Genomic DNA, 22,331 nt, shown 5'->3' with positions numbered 1-22,331 from the left:
TATTGCCATTTAAAAAAAAAAGTGTTTTCATACACTTCGAAAACGGAATATAAAGTGGATATTGTGATCACTGTGTTAAGCCAACTCCCTTTTATGTATTTCTTGAATCACACTGGATTAGCATTCTCAAAATCATACTCGGCTCGTATTTAGTTTGAAGGAACCCTTGCATTTTATTCCAAGACAACACTTAATGTTACAGCCCCCTCTACTGGAAATATTTAGTAGATAACGTTACACAATGGTCTGGAAAAAAAGATTCTCTTAAAACAAATGTAAAGTAAATGAAATAATACCTATAGAAGACAGTCTGTAATATGACTTCGATCCATTCATATTTAATCTGTCATTTGTAGTTGAGTAAGCATCTTTAACAGAGGATTAAGTGCTGTAATATCAAGTAAGAACACTGATAACTTTAGTCCTTCACTAGGCAAACCAAGGCCAAGTCTAATTTAGGCATTATTTCATATGTTATGTTAACAACCTTACTAATTTATGCAAAAGGGCCTTAAACTGGGACCTAAAAACCCCAACAACTTGTGCTGGGTGACACGAAAGAATAATATTTTAGAATGGCCACTCAAAAATCAGAAAAAAAACTCCACAGGTGGCCAATTGGGACAGCTTTTCATGCTCTGTGTTCCCAAAGCCCACCTCTCCATAACATGAGGTGCTTGTCTAAGACCACAAGTAATGAATTCAACTTCCCAAGATCCAAATACAGAGACAAGAATTTGTAAGCATCGTTTTCAAAGAACTGAACAAGGTTCACTGTTTTCTCAAGATACATTTTTCACTCGCAGTTTTCTTTGTATCTCAAGTTTTAAAATAACTAGTCATGTTGGGTTTTTCTTAGTTTCCCTAAATAGTTCCAATACTTATGTAGTCTGTAACAAAGCCTCAAATGAAGAAAAATCTGTTTCTCCGCAACATTTCTGTTTTTCTTATCAATTCATTAATAAAAGTTTTTTTCATCCCTGTCCCTGTTCTCTTACCATCCCTTCTCATGAAAGGGGACAGTAATACTACCATGCTTGCCTTGACTGTCTTCGTTTGATACTCACAGGTGCAGTCATTGCTATGGCACTCTGAGCATAAGGCTGGTGATGCGGTGCTTGAAGTCCATGATCAGAATACAACTGGTATAAAAAAAATTTACAAAAAGTGAGCAAAAAGCTTGTTTCACAGTTTTGTTTTTGCAAACCCTTTACATGAATTTAGATTCCTTAAAACTTCAAGTGGTGGGCTATGTTTATCTAAACTACTGACTTTTTAAAAACAAAATATCAGTATTTAAATCTGTTTTCCCTACTGTACCAAAGTTTGGTAAATTCACTTTATCTAGATCAGTGTCCAAAACCACCTTCCTTGACAGAAGTAGCACGCTTCTCTACTACAAATCCATTTCACTCAGCTCTAATTGGAACGGTGTTTAGATGTGTAGATTAGCATATTGAAACATAATTCCCAGCATTATCACACTTACAAGATATTTATATACAAATAATACACAGGCTTTTCTTCAAATTTTAAACCATCTTCTGAATTTCCACATACTGCTTCCTTCAACATCAACAAATTATGTACCTGTGAACTGAGAGCACGCCACATCCAAATATTCCTTAACTGATTTTTTAGTGCTCACAGATTTTAAATTTGTCTATATAAGTTGATATCTGACTTATGAAATACAAAAGGTAAAAAAACCAACACTGCTAGTAACATTTATGATTATACCAAAAAAAAAAAAAAAGAAGAAAAACCCCAACAACCAAAGTCTTACATTATTCAATACCTTTGTAGAGAAATTAAATTACTTGGGTACATCAGGATTTCCCACTTAAGATATCTGAAATACTCGTTATGGAATTTCTCTTGTAGCAATAAAACTCTTCAACTTTTGTAAAACTACTTGATTACTGCCCTACTTTACCATTTACTTTGGTATCCCAGTTAATGAGGCATGAATTATCAAAGAGGAAGAGTACCAATTATTCATAATACATTTTCAAATTTTATAGTAAGTTTTTCTGTAGGCAATTATTTACTGTGACTTTTAGTATCCAGTTATAAAGAAATGGCCTTGTTGTACATTAATGTTTCTTAAGAAACTTTAGAAATGCTATTTGATATAGAAGCAAAAAAAATACTGTAATTTAAGAAAAAATTACTTAGTCATTCAACTACTCTTAATTCATTCTGATCTTCAGAATATTTAGAAGTGATTTTCTACTCACACAGAAAAAGAATTACTTCAGGAAACTTATGACTTGGGTAGACTAAACCAGCATTCTGAAGAGTCTGACTCCTATTTTAATTAAATGTTATTTTCAAACAGAACAAATTGACTAGTCTTTACACTGCTGTCTGTCATACACTTGTGACCTTCTAAATTCTAAAATCTCACAAATCAAAGCATCCTCCTAGAAAACTGGAAGAGATACTCTAACGAGGACAATTTAAATGATTTAGCAGCAGCAGCATGGGTGTAAGAACAAGGAACAGTTGATGTAAGTGCACTGAACTGTTTGTGCTTAGACTAAAAGATTCTGGTTTTCAGTTGCAGATAAAGGCTTCAATGGTAAGTACAATTTTTTATAAAAATACCTCAGGAACTGTAGCTTCCGCTAGGAGAGGTGGAGGTATACATCCATTTTCCTGGGTAATCCCTATTGGTTGATAAACGACTTCAGATGGTTGCAGATACAAGAATGGAGGTGAAGACGGAGGAGACTGAAATAAACACATTATTTTAATAAATTATGATTTATGCACTATAACTACCAAAGCTTATTTTACAGTCGTCTTTGCTATGTATAAACACAGATAAAGTTTTTAAAGTGACAAATTTGTCTTTGATAACCTAAAGAAACTAAGTGAGGGGGAAGCAGGTAGAAAGGTCAGGTAGCAGGATAAAACAAAGATGCCCTTTAATCACTTCTATGTATTATTCAGATTTTATTTACATTTTGGAAAGCATGTTAGAGAAATCATAAAGTTTATAAAAATTATAAAAACTTTAACTCTAAAGATCACAGAAACATAATACAGTTTAATTTTCTCTTGCAGAAACATTTCATTAAAAACCGAGTATTTTTGTTTTAAAATAAACCCCACAGTACTTCTGTAATTCAGCAGCCAGATTTCACGTCAGCAGACTGCCATCTGTTAATAGAGTGGAACTGACTACAACTGGCCAATGTTGTCTGCTATTAAAGTAATAAAGACAGACTGGAACAGTTCAAACTTAAGGGACTTGGTCCTGCTTTCAGCTTCAAACTTCTCCAAGTTCCTTGAGTGTCAGTATTTTATATTAAGCTCCTCTGCTACAGAGATCACATAACTGATTAAGCCTTCCCCCAAAATTACCAAGTTAGCTATTTCAAGTTCTTCCTCCTATTGCAAGGATCTGGATCTAATTTAATCGTAACTGTGTACCTACATGCTTCTGCCAGCAATACTTCAACGAAACATCACAAGTAGTTAATTAACTAGTTAATACTAATTTCTCCTATCCGGCAAAATACAGCAGTTTCTACCTACTTCTGAGAACTTATTAGATAATTTAATACAAACTTTTTGTCAGAGAGAGAGGAGGGGAAGTTGCTTTAAGTCAGATTTATATTTGATGCTTCAATAAATGATATTTTATGCCTTCTACTGTATCAGTCAGTGTTGCAAATGCATTATTAAAATATAGCAATTAATATTTCTTTCAAGTGTGTTGTGAATAGTGGGAAACTTCACTGTTAGATAACCACACTGCAGCATTAAACTAGATGTAAACCTACAGTAAAATGCTACAACTATGAACTGTATTTACCTGTGGAACAGACCACTGCCACTGACTTGGAAGACACTGTGTTGGTGCCTAAAGACAAACAACAAAAATATTAATTATGTGGTTAAGAACATATGCATACACATACTAGAATTCCCAACATACTAGAATCAAAACTCTCTCAAATCTATAACAGATCTTAATTAAAAAGAAGAAATATCATTTTCATTAAGCCTCAAATAATTCAGGAACAGTTTTGTCTGCTTTCACTCAGCCTCTGACTTGGGCATTTCATAATTTTCTACAATACTGAAGCATCTAAGTACACTTAATCAGGAAAACAGAAGGTACAAAATGCAGTTAACTTTCTAATAGACATTAAGAAGATGAACATACTATGTAAGTTCAGATGTGGGCTACCAAGATGGTGGATAGACTGGAGAATAGATGATATATCAAAGATGCTGAGAGAATTGGGCTTGTCCAGCCTTAAGAAGGAAAATGGTGGGAAGGGATAACTATTGCTGGCTACAACTACCTAATGGGGAGGGGGCATAAATAGGAGTGAGCCAGATTCTCAGAGGTGTTCAGAGCACAGGAGTCAAGGGACACAGGCTGGAATACTGAAAATTTGAACGTTATAAAGAAAAGTCTTTTACTGTAAGAAGGTTCAAGTATTGCAAGAGGCTGTCCACAAACGTCGTAGCATCTCCATCACTATCTAAAATTCAACTGAACAAGTTCCCAAAAAATCTGATCTAACTACCCCTGCTCTGAGCAGGAGTTTGGCTTAGATGATAAAAATTAAGGATGGTACTAAGCTGGTTGTCTCGCAACACCAAAGAAAATTTTAATTTATTACATTTCCATGTAGTTACATAGGCAAAATAAATTGTATTCCAGTGAAAAGAAAGCCTCTGATGCAATTAAAATCTGTTTCATATGACGCTTTTTAACAGTCTTTTTATTTCCTAAGAATAAACAGACCCAAGATAGTGCTGTAAATAAAACTGCAGGCTGGAAGGAACACTGATGGTCTGAAACCCGTTTTCAAACAGATACCTGATAATGGTATGTAGGAGACTGATAAACTGGTTGAGCCACCATCACAGTTGAACTGGAAACAGAACGAGTCTTAAAAAGAAAAAAAGTTACAAGTCTTAATGCAGCAATTTCATAAACTGTCAAAAACAGTTCTGGAGCACTATAATGCTGAACTACCCCCCCTCCCTTTTGACAATGGAATTACCAAGTTTTAATTCGCACTTAGGTTTTTCAAAACCACTGTTTTCCAAGGGTCTACATTAGAGAGGAAACAAAAGTCTCTGGATTATTTACGTAGTTCTTTCCAGAAAGCACTAGGCCATCACTATTGAGAGACGTTAAGGCTATCCTACTACCCTGACTACAGGCACATTTTTGTAAACACTTAGGGCAAGCTAAACTGTCACTGATGTACTCCTACCCTCTCTACAGCCCCAACCCAGTCTTCCCTTTTCCATTCCCTACCTCACACCAGCCACAGCATTCATCCCATTTGACAGTGAGCCGGTTTAGGTAGCTAAACCACATACAAATCTGCCTGGGTTTTCTGGGGGTCCAGTTTAGGATCAGAGAAACACTAGTGAAAGAAAGGGGGGGCAGAAATATATGGCTACAGTAGAGGACAACATAGCACTGTGAACCTCTAGTTCTGATTTTTCAAAGTTAGTGTGTACAACTCCTGTGTCATGCAATTCTCTCATTTCTGCAAATATTTAGGAAGGAACAGCTTTAATTCATTCTACACTACATGAAAATGCAGAATGTAAAATGGAAAAAAACTCCAATCTGCACTGTAATACACTCACAATACACCCCCAAAAGTATTAATATCGTTGATATGATTAATTTTTTCTGTAACATCAAATTTGCAGGTTTTTTTTCCTTAACGTCTTTATATAGCTACCTAATAACGAAAACTAACAATATGTAAACAACTGAACCCAAAAGAGGCAATGCTATTTGTAACTGGAAAGACTAAGTGCTATCTGTTTGAAACACAGTGGATATAAGCCAGGGCACCAGAACCAAAGTTCAGTACTAGGACACAAAAAAATACTCTTTTTTCCAACAAGTAAGATTTGAGGCACTAAATCATGCCTCTACTAGAGGACCAGACATCTTAGAAGTGAAGTGATTAAAACAGAGATTAAATATCGAGAAAAAGATTCTAGAGTGCCAAAATAAACAACATAATCTATTATTGCCCTCATCTGTTTTGGGAAAGTTTGTTTATATTTATTATCAATTCTATTGAGTTTTTCTCCCAATACATAAAGGGATTTTCCACTCAGAGAGATGGTTATGTAAAGCCTCTGTGAATGCTGCTTTCACAGAAATTGGTGAGGATGCACCCCCTATGTAGGTCCCTGTGCCTCATGCAGACCCTATCAGTCTTTCAATCCTTCCCTCTTATTAAAAAATAAAAAAAATGGACTGACGACTCCTTCCTATACTTCCCAAGAAATTATGTCCAAGTTGCCCAAGCCTACCGAAGCCAAAAAATTAATCTATTGAATTATCTTCCTCCTAAAACAAGCCGTATTCTTGAAAAAGAATATGTGAATAAGATTACCCAATTTCAATTTTGCTTTATTGATCTAGTATTATGTCTCTTTTAATTCTCAGCATAACAGTTTGCAGCCAAGAACACCTCACTCATGGAGGAATAATAAATGGAGTCAATCAAGGGTCATAAGCACCAGCAACTACTTGGTAAACCAAAGCTTCTCCTGGGGTATGGCCCACACTGATTCTGAACTACCCTGTCCAAGAGGTCACATCAAAGCAAAAGTCCCCTGCAGAAGAACAATAAACTTAAGTAACCCAGAAAATAAACAGACTAGTATAAGGAAGCCATTTAAACATCAAACATGAGGCACTGCCGAAGAAACTGGAAGCAGGAGGGACTTGAAAACACTGCACTCATCCTGATCCACAAAAAAGCATATCTACAAAAATAAATCACTTACTGGCCATGGCTGCAGAACAGAAGCAACTTCAGACGTATGAAAATAAGCCACTCCGTTATGGTAAATATAAGGATATCCGCTTGAAGTAAAGTACATTGTACTAGCTTCTGGTATTACAGCTGAATCTGGAATTAATATTTAAAAGTTTACTTAGTAGTAGATTTTATTCTTTTAGATGCGTAGGTCATAAAAAAAAAGATCACTTCTGATCTTCAGAAAAGCAATACACTCAAAGGAGAGAATATGAGGCAGTGTGCCTAGTGCCATTCAATTCCCTCTCAAACACAAAACCGTGAAAGCAGATGGTCATAGGATGTCTCCAGAGGTAGATGGGAAAGGGTGCAGAAGATGACATGCATATAAATTATTAAACACAGATAACTCCAGTTAATAGCAAATATATTTTTAATCTTCAAATGTCCACAGGTGACTTCACATTGTAGGAGATCAATTGGTAACCTCCATGTATTTGTATTTAGCTGAAACGGGATCCAACCACTAAAACCAAAAGAATGACTTCATTACAGGGTGCAGCCTGGTTTCTCAAGACACAAAGACTGTGTTTCTCTGATGACACAAAGCCTGGCAAAAGTAAAAACTGCTATCTAGATGTCAGCAAAAGGAACATTTCTCAGCTATGCTACTGCTATGGCGGAGGCTGTAAGTCAACACAGTCTGATCCCAAAGCAGAGGCCCATCTAAACAGCCATCCAACAGGTAGTACTGACAGCAAACATTATTCAAATAAAGAGATATCTATCCCATATGCAGAGGTTGTTTATCTTTTTCAAACTGCCTTTGAGATCACCTAGACTATTTTTGTCTGCATTTTCTTTGGAGGGGGGATGGGACAGAACTTCCTATTTTTCTAGAACTTCATGTCAAACATGAAGACAAGTTTCAGTTCCAAATATAAAGAGACTTCCTCAGAAAAAAAAAAAAAAGGAAATTTATTCTGTAACTGAAATAGAAATCTTGAAGTCACATTAAGTAGTAACTTAGCATTGAAAAAAACCTCAGGAAGAACACAATATAAAGAACACTGAAAAGTTTTAGTTTTTCATCTCCCTTGCAAAGGTGAGTGCCACGAGGAAGGCCATTTTATGGACAGACACAACACCAAAGAGGTTTCTAGAATGCTAAGTGGAGGATCAAGAAGGGTCCCACAATGACTCAAGAGTTTTTATCAATAGTAAGAGTTTGACTAATTGCTAGAGAATCCTGAAAGACATTTGGATACAATAAAGCTGAAATATTAGCCGTAGACAGGTCAGGCTAAGATAGTTGTTGGCACAGTGTTAAACAAACATTAAAAAAAAAGTTAAAGACTACTTTAGCTCCACTAAGCAATGTAGGATAGCACTTACTGATATCTCAAGTGAGGACACCAAAAGAATTCCAGAGCCAACAATCCTGTCTACTTTGCTAACCACCAAGGACCTTGCACAGAACTTTCTGCTGTTGAATAAGTCTCTTGCAAAGGAAAAGGAAACATTCTCCATCAAACCCAGCAAACTCACTGTGACAGGAAAATAAAACAACTTGGGGAAAGGTATAGCTATCTGAAATTCTTCCAAACTATAACAATTCATCATTCTTCTTCCAGCTGTTTGGTTTCTACTTTTCAGCTTTTAGAATACCCACTTTCACAACACTTGGAGCTGGGGAAAAGCAGTCTGGTTGTTCCCCCCAGTATGTTCAAAGTTCTTAGCACAAAAGGTTCTATGATGACAGAGGACCTAGAAATTGTTTTGCTTAATAGTAGGGAAGACAGATCCTACATTACAGGTGGGCTGGAGGGGACAGCAATAAATGGTCTGTCTTTTCAATTCAGCTAAATAGAACCACAGCCCTCCAGTGATACTGAGAGTCTAGGTTTTATGGCTTCATGAACCTCAAGGTGAGCTGCAGCAGGACAAAGTATCCCAGTGACTAAGATTAGATAGGCTGAGCACAAGGGCAGACACCCTAAAATCAGATCCTAGGATATGTCCCTAGATGCCAATATGATCTTGTATCACAGATCTATCCTATGCCTGAAGAAGAAGTGGCAAAGTCAAACAGGGACACCAGCCTTCTTCCAAAAAATGCTTGAGGGATTTTTTTTTCCCTTCTGTTCTGCCAGGTCCAGAATTAAATCACAGAGTCAGAAATATGCCCCTCTTCTACCAATATATTCAGCACAAGAGTCAGAGGAAGGAAGCACAGCAAGTCAGGGACTTTCACAGCTGTGAAAGTCCAAGTCAAAGATCGAAAGGGAAATAAAGCACAGGAAAAAAAAGGCATATAACCCCTTGATGATGACTGAGCAAAGATTATGCTGAATAATTTCTAGAGCACAGAAACTATACAGCTGGAACGAAGTAGTCCATTTCCCTGGGCAAATATTATCCTACATACTTACAAGGGAGGAGGGAATACCTATGCATGAGGGGAGGAAGAGAGAGAAACTTCCTGTCTGCAGAAAGTACGTCTACACCAACAGTGTAAGTGTACATATGGACTACTTCTAATTGATAACGTGATGGTAACAACTAAAGAAAGCTTTAGAATGAAACTAAAATTCTTCTGAATTGTCCTCAGACTGAAGATGAGAAAAAGCTTTGGTTTAACTTCCAAAAGGTACCATAGGGCACATACTGAAGGAAAGCTACAAAAGTACACTTCCTTCCCTGCTGCACTTTTAACAGGAATGTGTTTTACATCTGACACATAGCCCTTACTGAGGAATAAAAAACCAGCATGCTCTGCAATGCAAAAAACTGATGGATCTTGTTTTAGTAGTTGGTGATTTATATCCTACATTTCCAGTAGTGTATTATAGAAACAAAATAGCCCCTGGCAGATAGAGGGGCCATCTCTCCTGTCCCCCTCAAAAGAACATCTTAACAGCATACTTTCTCAAGACGTGATAAAACGTATCAATACTTCTTTTATGTAAGTGTTCAATCTAAATGGTTCTTTACCACACAAGGAAAATACAACATCCATTCCATTATCTTACAGCAAAGAATTCTTAAGAACTGAATGGTGACTGCAACCACCCATTCCTTATGGTTTCTACTGAAGAAAGCAAGATGCAAGAGTCCTGATAGATTTTGCCTGTATAAATAAAGAAAATCAGTAACAACCCTACCAACCAGCACAGCCTGCTTTATCCTGTAGAATCTGTGAGGACAGTTTAAGTGTTTAGATCTGAGATTCTGCCTGGCAGCTGAAAGAAAATTCCATTCAGTTCGTTCCTAGATAGATGATCTTTTCTAAGAAAGAAAGTAACAGATTAAAAGAGAGAAAAGAACCAAAAGATCAATCTGTTTATTTGGACGTTTCCACTGGCATGCACTTGCTTCCGCTGTGAACCATTCTGAGCACATTCTATGCACAGCACTAACACAGTGCAAGACCAGGCACATCTTGATTAAAAACTTACATTCATAATGACTCTTACATAATATACAAATGCAAGTAAAAATACATACAGGAGCTCCTTGTTTGTTGTTTTCTTATTGCTGGACCAATATTCAATTTCTTATCCTTATAATTAAGTTTTTTAGCCTAGAATTAAAGAAAGATAATGTTATTCTCTACACATATCTAGGCATCCAAGAAACAAAAGTCAGAAGTAAGGCACTTAGTAGCTTTCACCCTCCCTCAAGTTTTATTTACAGTGCATCTCAAAAAAAATCCAAACCCAAAAGCTGTACTAATCTCTTTTCTATCCTAACCATAGACTTCACATACACAAAATTAATAATTAGTAATTTCAAGTATTATTTACTCCTCATGGAGCCTCTTGACCAACAACTGATAACTATAATTGCCAGATTTTTATAGTTTTACCTCTTATGTATTTACTGCTTTAATAAAAGCACATGCGTGCACAAACTGACAAGTTCAAGTATAAAGATAATTTTTTTTTTCTACGATAATGACATTATTTTACAAAAAATGAAAGTGGTCAGATTATAAGAACTGAATCTAAAAAAAAAAAATAATAAAATCACATATTCACTCAGGGTTGCCTTAAAACTTCCTTACATCCAGGCTAACAAAATGTAAAAGCACAATAAAACAGATATCCTAGTAAGGCTAAACTACTGCAGAAGAATTTAAGAAATAAGTGCTAGGTACACACAAGTAAAGCTACATTCTCTTCCTATTGTTTTGTTTACAACAGCAAGTAAGCATCAAGTACAGAGTAACCTAAAACCTTGCCTCTGTTGTTAAATTGACACTGAACTCACTACTTCATATATGAAAAGGAATAGGGTAAATCAAGCAGCTTTTTTTTTTTTTTAGTTATCAGCATCTCTTTAATACTGCTTTGCAAAACCTAGAAGGATTCTGAAGGCCTGCTTCCCTGAACAGCTATGCAAGGGAGAATGTGCACTAAACACTACCACATGACACCAGAAAGTTTTCAGAGCTCTAACTTCTCCAGTAAGGTGATAATTAATTCTTAGAGAGGAACACAGAAAGAGGAACATAGAAAGAAATAGTTCTAAGTCAAATTCAAACAGTTAGGTAATGAATACATTTTATTCATTTGAGTCAAATTTAGCAAAATACTTGAACACCTGTACCGAAATGTCCAACTATCAGATTTAAATTTAGGAGGAGGCTAAACTATTTTGCTGAATCTAGGACTTCATAAACAAGTCTTAATTATGACAAACATACCTAGCTAGCCTGTTAAACACAGAGCAACTCCTAGAAAACAGATGCGCATTTTATTCAAACTGCATTCCGACACAGATAACTGAACTGGTTCTTCCCAATGAGATGTATTTCATCGATGTGATCCATCAGAATTTAGACTTTTTCATACACAGCTTTCACAGTTAAGAGAAATACCTAATCTGTACAGATTCAAAGCATTCAATACAGCACTGCATGAAAATTAACACATTGATATAGAAAGTGAAGCCTAATAGGAAAAACTATGATGAATAAAAAATTACTTCAGAAAGATGGGAAAAGATAGCATTAGTAATAATAGTGTATGACCGGAAACAGGATCCTGGTGAAACTCCTCAAGGTCTGTTCCTGATACTAAGGCAATTTAATACTATCAAAGACTGCAACATAGAAAAAGAAATTTCTGAAAACATTACTCATGATAGAAAAGTAGGATGCAAAGAAAATCAGTGCAAATCAAAATATCACATAAACTGAACATATAAAAATGCAAGAGCACAAAATGAAAAAAATTAATTTCATACATAAATTATTAATGCCTAGAAACTCTCAGCTTAAGACATCCGAGAAATACCTAGATGCAAATTGATCTTAAGATTAATATGAGATAGCAGTATCATGCAAAGATGGAAAAGGTGATAGAATTGTAGAACATCTAAATGAAAGCACTTATAGTAGAGAAAAAAGTATTAGTATCATTGAATGAAACACCAGTAAGACTTCACATGAAGCAGCCTTTCAGTTACAACAGAGGCAAAAATCCTAAACTATTTTCATCATGATACTCAGTATCATTGGTATTCTTCTAGTTCACAGAAAAAAAACAATAAAAAACCCATGAAAAGTAGCTTACTTAAGGAGTTCCTGTCTGTATACTCTTTTAACTCTGTGTAACTATTTTTTGAAAACACTCTGAGAATTTCTTTGAATATGTCCCAGCTCTTATTTTGAATTTTAATACATGAAATTCCAACAAAGGTTTCGTGTTTCAACATTTTAACCAGCTTCATACTTGGGAGCAGGCAATTTGCAAGCCTTGGAGACTATTTTCTGTTTTTTTTTTCTTCTGCACCCAGACACCTTTAATGTGTATGAATAGATCCTGACCAACAGACCTCCAATACATTCCAACCAGAACATGGAGCACGCAATCAAAATAAAAAAACAAAAAACACAAAAAAAGACCAACCAAAACAAACTGAAGAGCTAACATAAAGCTGAAGAGCTAACCATGTCTCAAGGGAGGTTTTACAAGGAGCATCAAGACAATAATGTAGCTGAGAAGCAAAACCTACATGACATAAAATGAGCTTCACTGTTTAAAGACTTCAAGTGAATCTAATTATTCCTGAAAAGAATTACATCAGCTCTGACAATCCAACATGTCAGGATAAAACAGAAGTTATCTTTCCCAATTCCCCTCTAAATCTTGACAGCAATGGATTTTCTAGTAAAGCAAATGAAAGCAGTTGTGCAGTATAACATCTGTAAAGTTATGTACTACAGGCCACATGTAGACTAAGGAAGTAAAGACTGTACGTCAAAGTCAAGGACTGTACTATGCACTGGCAAGTCCCCTCCCAAGTTCCAGAAGTTCTCAGTATAAGTCTTATCTTAGAGCTCTCTAGAACATGTTCTTAACTACACAGACCAAAGACTTACAGATCTTCAAATGCAAGCTGGCAAACCGAAGACAACTAGACAATCAGGGCTACTTAGTGTCTAATAAGAGTATTTAATTTAAGAGATGATCGTGATGGGAACTACCACTTACCACTTGTAAAATCTTTTGTGCATCTTCTTGGGTTTCAAAAGTAATGAAGCCATACCTGAATAAAAATTGAAGCAGCTAAGCCTCTGAAATTCATATTTATATACATTGTACATTACTACTTGATATATACTACAAGTGACATTAAAAGGTAAACTAATGGGAAAAAATTTAATTGTTGAAATAAAGATTGCTGTGGCAACTGTAATCTTAATTTAACATCTTCGTTACAGTCTATTTACCAATATATTTAAGTATGTGGTGGTCTATTACCATTTCTATGCAAAAATCTCTGTATTGTCCTTGTTATTCAGTGTACATCTTTAGTTCCTTCACTTTTATTAAAGACATTTTGATCCAAAGGTCTTACTTGTTATGGGTGCCCAAGATGAGGCACTTAGGATGTTATTTTTTATTATACTGTTCTTCATAGCACAGCTCTCACCTACTTCAGCAACAACTGTGAAAGCTCTACACTCCCACAACCACTATTCACTACATTAAATTCAATTCTCAAAAAAGCAGCAATGAACAGATAGTGTTTATCTAGAAATTATTCTTGTAATTTTTGACATGACCAGCACTGAACAGGAGTTCTGTGGTGATCAGGGATGAGGTATTCTCATGCTTCACAACACAGTATGTCTTTCACCATACTTCTAACTGCTCCAACAAATCAAAGAGGCTTTCTACACAGAATTCCTGCTGTACCAAAACTCCTCGATTCATTTCCAAAGAAACCCTGGCTACCAAATGTGGCACTGTTTGTGCAAAAGTATCTGATGTTATAATTGAAGTATGTACCACAACATGTAAGCACAGAAAAAAAATTGGTTCTTTTTAAAAATCTTTCAGTAATTTTGTATGCATAATTTGTTGCGTTCATGGCTTATTTCTCTGGGTCATGTTCCAGAAGATACCAAGAAGGTCTCTGCCACTCCAGTCAGCAGATAAAATTTTGCAATACGATGTATCATTCTTTGTAAGCATTTCCATGCTTATTTAAGTCTCTGATCAGCTATACATTTAAATCTGTGGGCTTTTCCTGTACTGTCTTCTCCAAATAAATCTGGAAACACTTCCAAGTTCAAAGAACAGAGGAACTGTTTGCCTAGGTTGGGACCTTACCTACACAGTCTTGCATTCTATGTGCTATCTGGACAATAAACTAATAGACATAATCAATGACACAACCTTTAAGTTTCTTAAATCACTTGTTAACAAGCAATGAAGGCCACGCTTGGATTTAAATGGAAATCCCAACACCATTTAAAGTAATTATTTTCCAGCATATTTACTGAGAGACATATGTTGGTAATCACAACTGCATAATAACTGGGTATTCTTGAGTTATTGTACTGTACGGACACATGTACTGCAAATTGCAGGTATTTCTTGGAATTTAGTAAAAGAGCAAGAGGCTTGGTGACAGATCTGGGACCAGGATCTAGTCCAACGTGCTGGTAAGACCTGCAGTTTAGGGTGTAATTTGCTGATATATGTTAAGTGCTGAAACCAATAAAACTCAGATTCAGACACCACAGGCTTACTGTTCAAAAGAGAACTTCTGACAAAAGTGAATTTTACAGGTACATGCCTTTTTCCTTCAGCCCCATCCCTACCCTTCTGTGGCAGTACAGTTCCCCACGTTGTTTCCTTTACCATCCTTTGGGTTCTAGCAATAAGTTTACTACCCAGTCTTAATCTTTCTCCAGATTTGCCCTTTGGCATTTCTCTTATTGTTGACTTCCAGTCTTAGCCCCCTTTTCTGCAATCATGATTCATTGTCAGCTGTCTCCTATGTTCTTGTTCCAAAAAAATCTTCACACAAAACCTGTTACTGCCATGCACTTCAGCACAATCAGGTGTATCTCACTTCTTCCATTCTTAGGCTCCATTCCACGCTGGCTTTCAGTAGTAGAAGTATATACATTTAATAACTAAATTACCTTTTTAGTATTATCAACTTATTATTGTCACAAAAAAACCCCTGAAAGGACTACTGATTTTGTCCTAGTTGTGCACAGCTTCATCTTGTAACAACACAGAGTTCTACAATTATGCAAATTATAAAGACATTCATATGTAGATGTTAAAAGGGCAAGAAGAGATTTTTGCATACATAGAGTAACTGGGAAAGTCAATAACAGAAAGTTAGTAATATTTCAAGCTATGAAAAGCATAATCAAATTTACTCTAGTCAGCTTTCTGTTATATTTTTAATTTCTATGACATGCAATAATTATTCTACTATACCAACCCCTTTGATATTCCAGCTCTGTCATTTACTATCTTCACTTCTTTCACACTGCCATACTGAGCAAAAAACTTCCTCAGATCATTTTCATTAGTCTAGTACAACAGTTCAAGAGAGGGGAAAAAAAAACCCAAAAATAAAAGTTGGTTTGCATAGTTTTTCCATTAACATTTACCATAAGACTTTTAATGGCTATACTTTGGATAAAGTTTGCTACAAACTATAACACTGGATAGGAAAAGAATGAGCATGTATGAACTTCACAGCTCCTGTTTGATTACTGCATTTTCATACTCAGCAATAATGCTAGAAAGCCACTAAAATATTAAAACTCCTCTTTTAGTGGATTTATGTGACAACTGTTCTTTTACAGGTAAAGACCACTGAAGCAGTTTTACTAGATCTGAATTCTTTTTTCTGTGAATTACATACTAGAGTGCTGTTTACAATAGGAAACATTACTGTAATGTTTTCAAACGTCAAAAGATCAGACTATGTAGGTTTCCATAAAGGATATGCATAGGTCACATATGAAAAAAATCCCCACTAAACCACTGACTTTAATAATCAAATTCATCTAATATACTGCAACCCCTCTATATAAAGTATATTTAACGTAAGGCTCTGAAAATATGTACAAGCACACCTCAGGCACACCTAAGCTATGGGAACACTCGTCTACCTTCTATGAACCACTTTTCTTTTATAATGTAAGCACATCTCAAATATTGTGCCCTAAACACTGCATTTCAGATTTTGAAGTTTTGTTCTACAGAGGCCTTAGTTAATACTATACCCAATGCTTGAAGAAATATGCTTATATGCATGGATCTCTATATACTTTGAGCAATTTCCATACTCCTCTATATTTTTTGTTATTTTAAGGAAATATATTAGAAGTACTATTCCACCTTTAAGTGAATTGCTTTTACTGCTTTTAACTGTATGTATATCTATTAAATCCTATCCTGCACATCAAAGGCTTATCTGCCTCATTCAAGGTTGAGAAGCAAGATCTTAAAAGAAACAAAACCCAATATAAACAACTTTCATAGCTGGAAAGAATATGAAGTTAATGCTCTTTTTGAGTAATTCTACCCTCAAGAAACATTTTACAAAAAGAAATGATGCAGCATGCTTGCTACAACCTGTAAGCAGAGAGCAACAATGGTTGAAGACTGCTTTGTCTCCCTCACTAATCCAAGTATTCAGGCATGAAAACATTAGAAAATACTCAGTTGCTCTGAAAATGTGAGGAGTAACAACACCTGTAAGTGCACTGAACAGACACAAAACACTGCAATATTTTATTAAAGCTCAGTAACTGTGTCTTGTCCTTGAAAGCTGTCTGCACTGCTTCTTGAGAAACTACCCACCGTGAACACATTAAAAAAAGAATTCTGGAATCCAGAACCACTCTCTTGAATAGATGAACATGCTTTGCACCTAAACAGAAGTGTGAAAGCCTGTGTATAATGGAAAACAGATTCAGCCAAGCAACTGATAGCTTCTATAAAACAATTCTATAGCATATGCCAAAGTGTATGCACATTCTCAAGCAATGCAAAGCACACACAAAGTACAAAAGACTCACAGTGGAGATTTTTCTTTCCCTTTTCTCCAATGAACACCAAAACGTATCTGTTTAAAAATGAAAGGCCTTTAGATAAAACTTCCCATTTCTAAGAGACAGGTTTTTTAAGCTCCGCATGTTTCATGTAGCTCAGCTGCTTCACAAAGCTGAGAAAAAGAACCTATGACAAAAGAGTTGAAAGCTGAAATACACAAAGAAACAACCAAAGAGTCCTTAAGATTGTTGAGTGCTGCAAGTGTTATTCAATACCTCAAGGACATGAGGGATGGCTGCACAAGACTATAAACTTGGAAAGCCAAAGGTTTCTCTTCAAAGTGGTGTATTAAAGGGGGAGTAAGAAAGAAACACTCTTCTAAGATTCAGTGCAATGTGCAAGTATCTGGACAAACATCATATCTAGAAGCTTGCCAGAAACACATTCAGGACTCACCTCTTCCTGCTCATAAAAGGACAAAGGCACTTGCCAGATTCTTAAGAAAGGCTGTTAAGTCTTCACTTAGTTCAAAGATACACCACTGAAGAAAGAGCTCCTTAGACCAAGATGAAAATGCACCCAAGTGTAACTTCTCTTAATGAATTGTTTCTCTCAAATTTAAGAGGCCAGATGTTTCCTCTTACAAATAGAAATCACTGCTACGGTGATAGACCAAATGTAAGTGCCTGACAAAATGATAAAAGAGCTTGCTGGAAAGCAAATAATTTTTTGATGATTAAGTGTCTCAATTAACAGCTTTTTACACCTACACCTTCCCAGCTGACTTAAATGAGACCATAGGGGTTAAAAAACCAACAAAACCCAATCCTTTTTGCCATAGGATTCCAAATAGAAAGCAATATAAGACTGACACATATATTGTACGATTTGAACAGAAATTTAAGACTCTACTTGATATCAAGAGTCATAGTAAATGGAAGAGTAGCTAAAATGTCTACAAAGGTTTCCTCCCTTCTGTTTCCTCTCCCAACAAAATCCATCATCTTTATATTTACAGGCACACATAGACTCTTTCTCCTCTGCTGTTAAGATTCACAATAGATTTTGACTATATCAGTGACTGAACCAAGATGTCAAAAGACACTTCAAAATGAACAATATGACAATTAAGAATACATGTTATGCAGAAAAGTGTTTTAACCTTTGAAATTGCAGTGAAGAAAGAACAGAGTGAAACAGGCTTTTTTACAGCTCTGGCAATTTGCTTACTATTAATGCAAAAAGCTACTGTGCCTCTTTGCTAAGGCCCAAATATACTGAAGACCTTGTGTAACATCTCTTGAATTATGAATGCCTCTGAATTATCTCAGCCAAATGAGCCAGAAGATCCTGGATTTTCTTGTATTTATTATGCAAAATAGACTGAGCGAATTGTCATTCTTCCTCCTCTTCATCTGAGTCAGTGCTCAAAAGGTCCTCAGCCCAGGAGGATTAAGACAGAGAAGACACTCTTGGTGGGAACAAAGAAACAGCTAAGCAGATCAAGAATGTTTTGCGAAAGTCAATGACTTAACTCATTATCTAAAGTGGTAAGAAAGAAAAAATGAGAGTAGCTGGTATAAAGGTCTGGTGCACATCTTGTCACAAATACTGAAAGCAACTGAACAGTGTAAGATTGGCTCAATATTCACTGTTATTTGATGGGTTTAGGGCATATGAAAAGACACAAACGTTCTAACATCAGTAGTGCAAATTGCCCACTGAAGCTTTAGTATTTGTTTTAAAACAAACACTTTTAAGAAAATTAGTCAGACTGTCATGGTTTTAACTCAGCTGGCAGGCCAACACCACAGCTGCTCACTCACCTGCCCCCTGTCAAGGTAGGGAGACTCACAGGTTGAAATAAAAACAATAACAGCAGTATCAGAAATCCCATACTGAACCTAAAACACAGCACTATTCTAGCTATTAAGAAGAAAAATTAACCCTATCCCAGCTGAAACCAGGACAGTATGGTTAGTGAACACATGCACTATAGCTCCTTCTTTGTATGAACTGGAAAAAAGTGCTAGAGGAACTGAAGCTACAGACATTTGCTCTGTTTGCAATCTATAACATTATGTTTACAGTTTATTAAATTACACTAACTGTTGCTACATACTTTTCTACCATAAGGTCTGCTGATGACAAAAGCCATCATCTTTGAAAAGAGGAAATTCCAACGAACCAGTATGTCAAAAGCTTCTAGCAGCTAGGTGTACAAGGAGTCAACTTTGTAGCAGTTATGTAAATCAAGGCTTAAAGCTATTCTCTACTGTTGATTTGAACATTATAATGAAGGGTGCTTACCACCTAAGCAAATATACACATGATCATATCTCACATTTTTTCCTATTGATTTTTATAGGGTTATAAATCATAGTTTAGTAATAAAAATGGGGAAAGAATACCTTTAAATCAATTCCTCCTACAAAGACACGATTTGGAGTAACTGTTCCAAGCCTTGGAGCACTGGTCAGATCATTTAATACCACCGGTGACACAGTGTTGGGATATGAAGATAAAGATTCTGTTTGCGTCTGATTTGTGGTCTGCTGATAGAAAGAAAGTATTTTCAATATCTTAAATGTTATAAGCTATAAAATGAAAAAAATTCTCAACAAAATACATACAGAACTTTTTGGGAGGCACAGGAAATGCTGGAAAACTGAACATTAACCACACTTTTAATCAGAATGCAGCTCAGCAGACTGTTTAAACATAAGCTTAGATTTAACCAATTTAGTAATTTCCTGAATACACTATGGTCTCAAGTTTGACAAACACCTTTCTGAATTACCTAATGCCCCAATCTTAAGTTTTTATGTTTGCACTGCACCTGCTGTATGGATCCAAGTTATGAATTCTACTTCAGATATCAATTAAGTATAACTCATTAGAAGCCTCTTATTAAGTCTATATAGAAAGGACCTTTTCAACTCAACTTGTGCTCTCACACACATCTATAGAACTCTGCTCCTTGCAACAGTTTCTGCTTGATCTTCCAAGTGCCAAGCACCCATAATTCCACCACATAAAAATTAACAAGCTCATTGTAACTTATGAGAACAGAACTTGGAAGACTAGGCTTCTGACACGCTCTTGGCCTACAATACAGTGCACAGTAATCTGAACAGAAATTCTCTCTCCAGAAGAGGAACCAGATTGCTCTTGCCCTTGTAAAGGAAAGGAACACACTTTAGTGGGAGCTTCATGTATTTAGCGAAGTCTGCCTGATGTTTGAACTTCCACCCTTCTTACACCTGTGAATTATTAAACTACACAGACTTCCATTTCATTCAGAAATTCATTCATGTTCCTTTTCAGAACAAACTGATACCACCATACATAGTCCACCCTAACTGTGAGATGATCACTGTAAAGCAGCCACATATATTATCAATAACTTCTCTAAAAGGAACTGCAGTAGGCTTCAAGACCATTTTTGCTGTGGTTTTGTTTCCCCCCACAACTGAAGTTTACTAAAACCACTCCTGGGATACAGTACCCTGACAGTACCACTAAGGAAGGACTCCAAAGTGAAAGATGAGCAGTTGCTGCAGGCTGCAGATAAGACTAACAGTAAGCAGAATATTGAAAACTAGAAGTAGGAATCTAGGGTTCTCATCCCCCAATCTTTCTTTTTAAAGGATTTCAAGAAAACCATTTTTTTTCTTACTACTGTGCAACCCTTAACATTAGTACTGTGGACTGACAAAACACATGCAGGCATATTTTAAAAACAGCAAGTACTGCATCTATTACAAAGTTCTTTCACTTCCTGTGTTGCCCGTATCGTGGCCTTTCAAAAACTAGAGCAGAAAGTGAAATGCTCTTAAATGGTTCTCCTCACAGAATGTCCCTTTTATTTACACTGTTTTGCTTCCGGATGTTGCGTCTCTCACTCAACAGAACAGCATTTTATCTCTGCCTTTAAGGATTTCCAGATAAAAACAAATCACTTTGTCAGAACACACAAAAAAACGAAGGCTAACAGTTAAAGTGTGGTGAGATACTGAAGATCAATAATGAAGAAGAATGTTTGGGAAAAAGTGATCTTTTAGTTTGCTCTACAAGTACTTCCAGGATTATTTGCTATTTCCTTAGCTGAGAATTAGTCCTATTAATTCAGAGCAATGAGTTAATGCTATTGTTCTGGATACTATAAAGACGATAAATCCATCTCAGTCCATGCATTTTTAGCTTTAGGGAAGACAGAAATCCTTTCCAAATTTATGAAAGCACATATATTTGGGGCAGAGGAAAAACGCAAGTCTTTAACCTAATCTATTCAGGAGAAAGTATGCATTCCTCTTACTGGGAATACTAATACTAACCTAGAGTAGTGTCTAACCTGAAAAAAAACCCCAACCCACTACTTGCAAGCAAGGAACATTCATAATTGCTACAGTGCCACAGGAAGAATGTTTTCATTTAAGAACAACTTCCAAAGAACTAGGTTACTTTCTTCATCTCTCACACCAAATATAATATTCTACATGTATAATCATCTGGCAATTGTGTACGGCACTAAAATATTAAAATTTAACTATAAAGTATTAATTAATGGTTGACATCTCAGCCAAAATGTATTCCTTACCTCATAGATCTCAAATTTAATTTTCTCCATAGAAGTTTTAAGAGTTGCAATTCTTATTAAAAAAAAACAAAACACCCAAACCCCAAATGGAAGCAACGAAGAATTAAACATATCACTTGTGAGCTCCCACCACAGTAAATCCCAATGAATTTTAAGGTGTTAAAATCTGTATTCTGATAGCTATCTCAGACACCGTTTCTTCAGTGCCAGTGTAGCTGCAAGAACACAGAATTAAAAAAAAAAGTGTGCTAACAGCATGTCACTTGCCTAATCATTTGTTTCTATAAGCTTGTAAACTCACTTTTTATCATTTTTTTTCTTCCAAACAGTACAGACATGCATATTGATTGGTATTTTTATGGATTACTTAGTGTTTGACAACTGCTCTTTACCAAAATTGATAACGTTTCTTTTATGTTGAACAAATCCACAGTCAGGCAACCAAACGCTACAAAGGCCTGGTGACTAATCCCACCCTACTCCCTAAACAACTCCTTTTTACAGTCCGTATCCTAGAACGCCAGAAACGGGGCACACAGGCAGTGCTGCACCCTCAAGGCGAAGGGCGCGATTCACCACACCTCGAGGCCACCCCAGAGGAAATGGCGGCCGCCCCCGGGCGGGGACAGTGCCAGGGCC

The 22,331-nt window shown here is 36.1% G+C and overlaps 2 protein-coding genes across 2 annotated transcripts in view; both read right to left on the bottom strand.

Moving 5' to 3' along the window:
* Nucleotides 1-1,118, bottom strand: part of RFTN2 (raftlin family member 2) — a 46,987-nt gene extending 45,869 nt beyond the window's left edge. Inside the window, exon 1 of the mRNA XM_026852174.1 lies at nucleotides 1,068-1,118. The gene's annotated coding sequence lies outside the window, so the exon portion shown is untranslated. The remainder of the gene's footprint in view (nucleotides 1-1,067) is intronic.
* BOLL (boule homolog, RNA binding protein) overlaps nucleotides 1-22,331 on the bottom strand; it is a 38,689-nt gene that overhangs the window by 6,962 nt on the left and 9,396 nt on the right. Inside the window, exons 4-12 of the mRNA XM_026852393.1 lie at nucleotides 19,504-19,644; nucleotides 15,528-15,619; nucleotides 13,271-13,325; nucleotides 10,278-10,353; nucleotides 6,799-6,923; nucleotides 4,847-4,918; nucleotides 3,827-3,874; nucleotides 2,611-2,736; nucleotides 1,068-1,142 (exon numbers count right to left, since the gene is read on the bottom strand). Of these exons, the coding sequence (XP_026708194.1) occupies nucleotides 1,068-1,142; nucleotides 2,611-2,736; nucleotides 3,827-3,874; nucleotides 4,847-4,918; nucleotides 6,799-6,923; nucleotides 10,278-10,353; nucleotides 13,271-13,325; nucleotides 15,528-15,619; nucleotides 19,504-19,644 (810 nt within the window). The remainder of the gene's footprint in view (nucleotides 1-1,067; nucleotides 1,143-2,610; nucleotides 2,737-3,826; nucleotides 3,875-4,846; nucleotides 4,919-6,798; nucleotides 6,924-10,277; nucleotides 10,354-13,270; nucleotides 13,326-15,527; nucleotides 15,620-19,503; nucleotides 19,645-22,331) is intronic.

This window comes from Athene cunicularia, assembly GCF_003259725.1.
Source record: "Athene cunicularia isolate RWA chromosome 7 unlocalized genomic scaffold, athCun1 chr7_part1, whole genome shotgun sequence".
Taxonomy (NCBI): domain Eukaryota; kingdom Metazoa; phylum Chordata; class Aves; order Strigiformes; family Strigidae; genus Athene; species Athene cunicularia.
The sequence above is the reverse complement of the archived record's forward strand: the minus strand, read 5'-3'. Positions and strand labels throughout refer to the sequence as shown.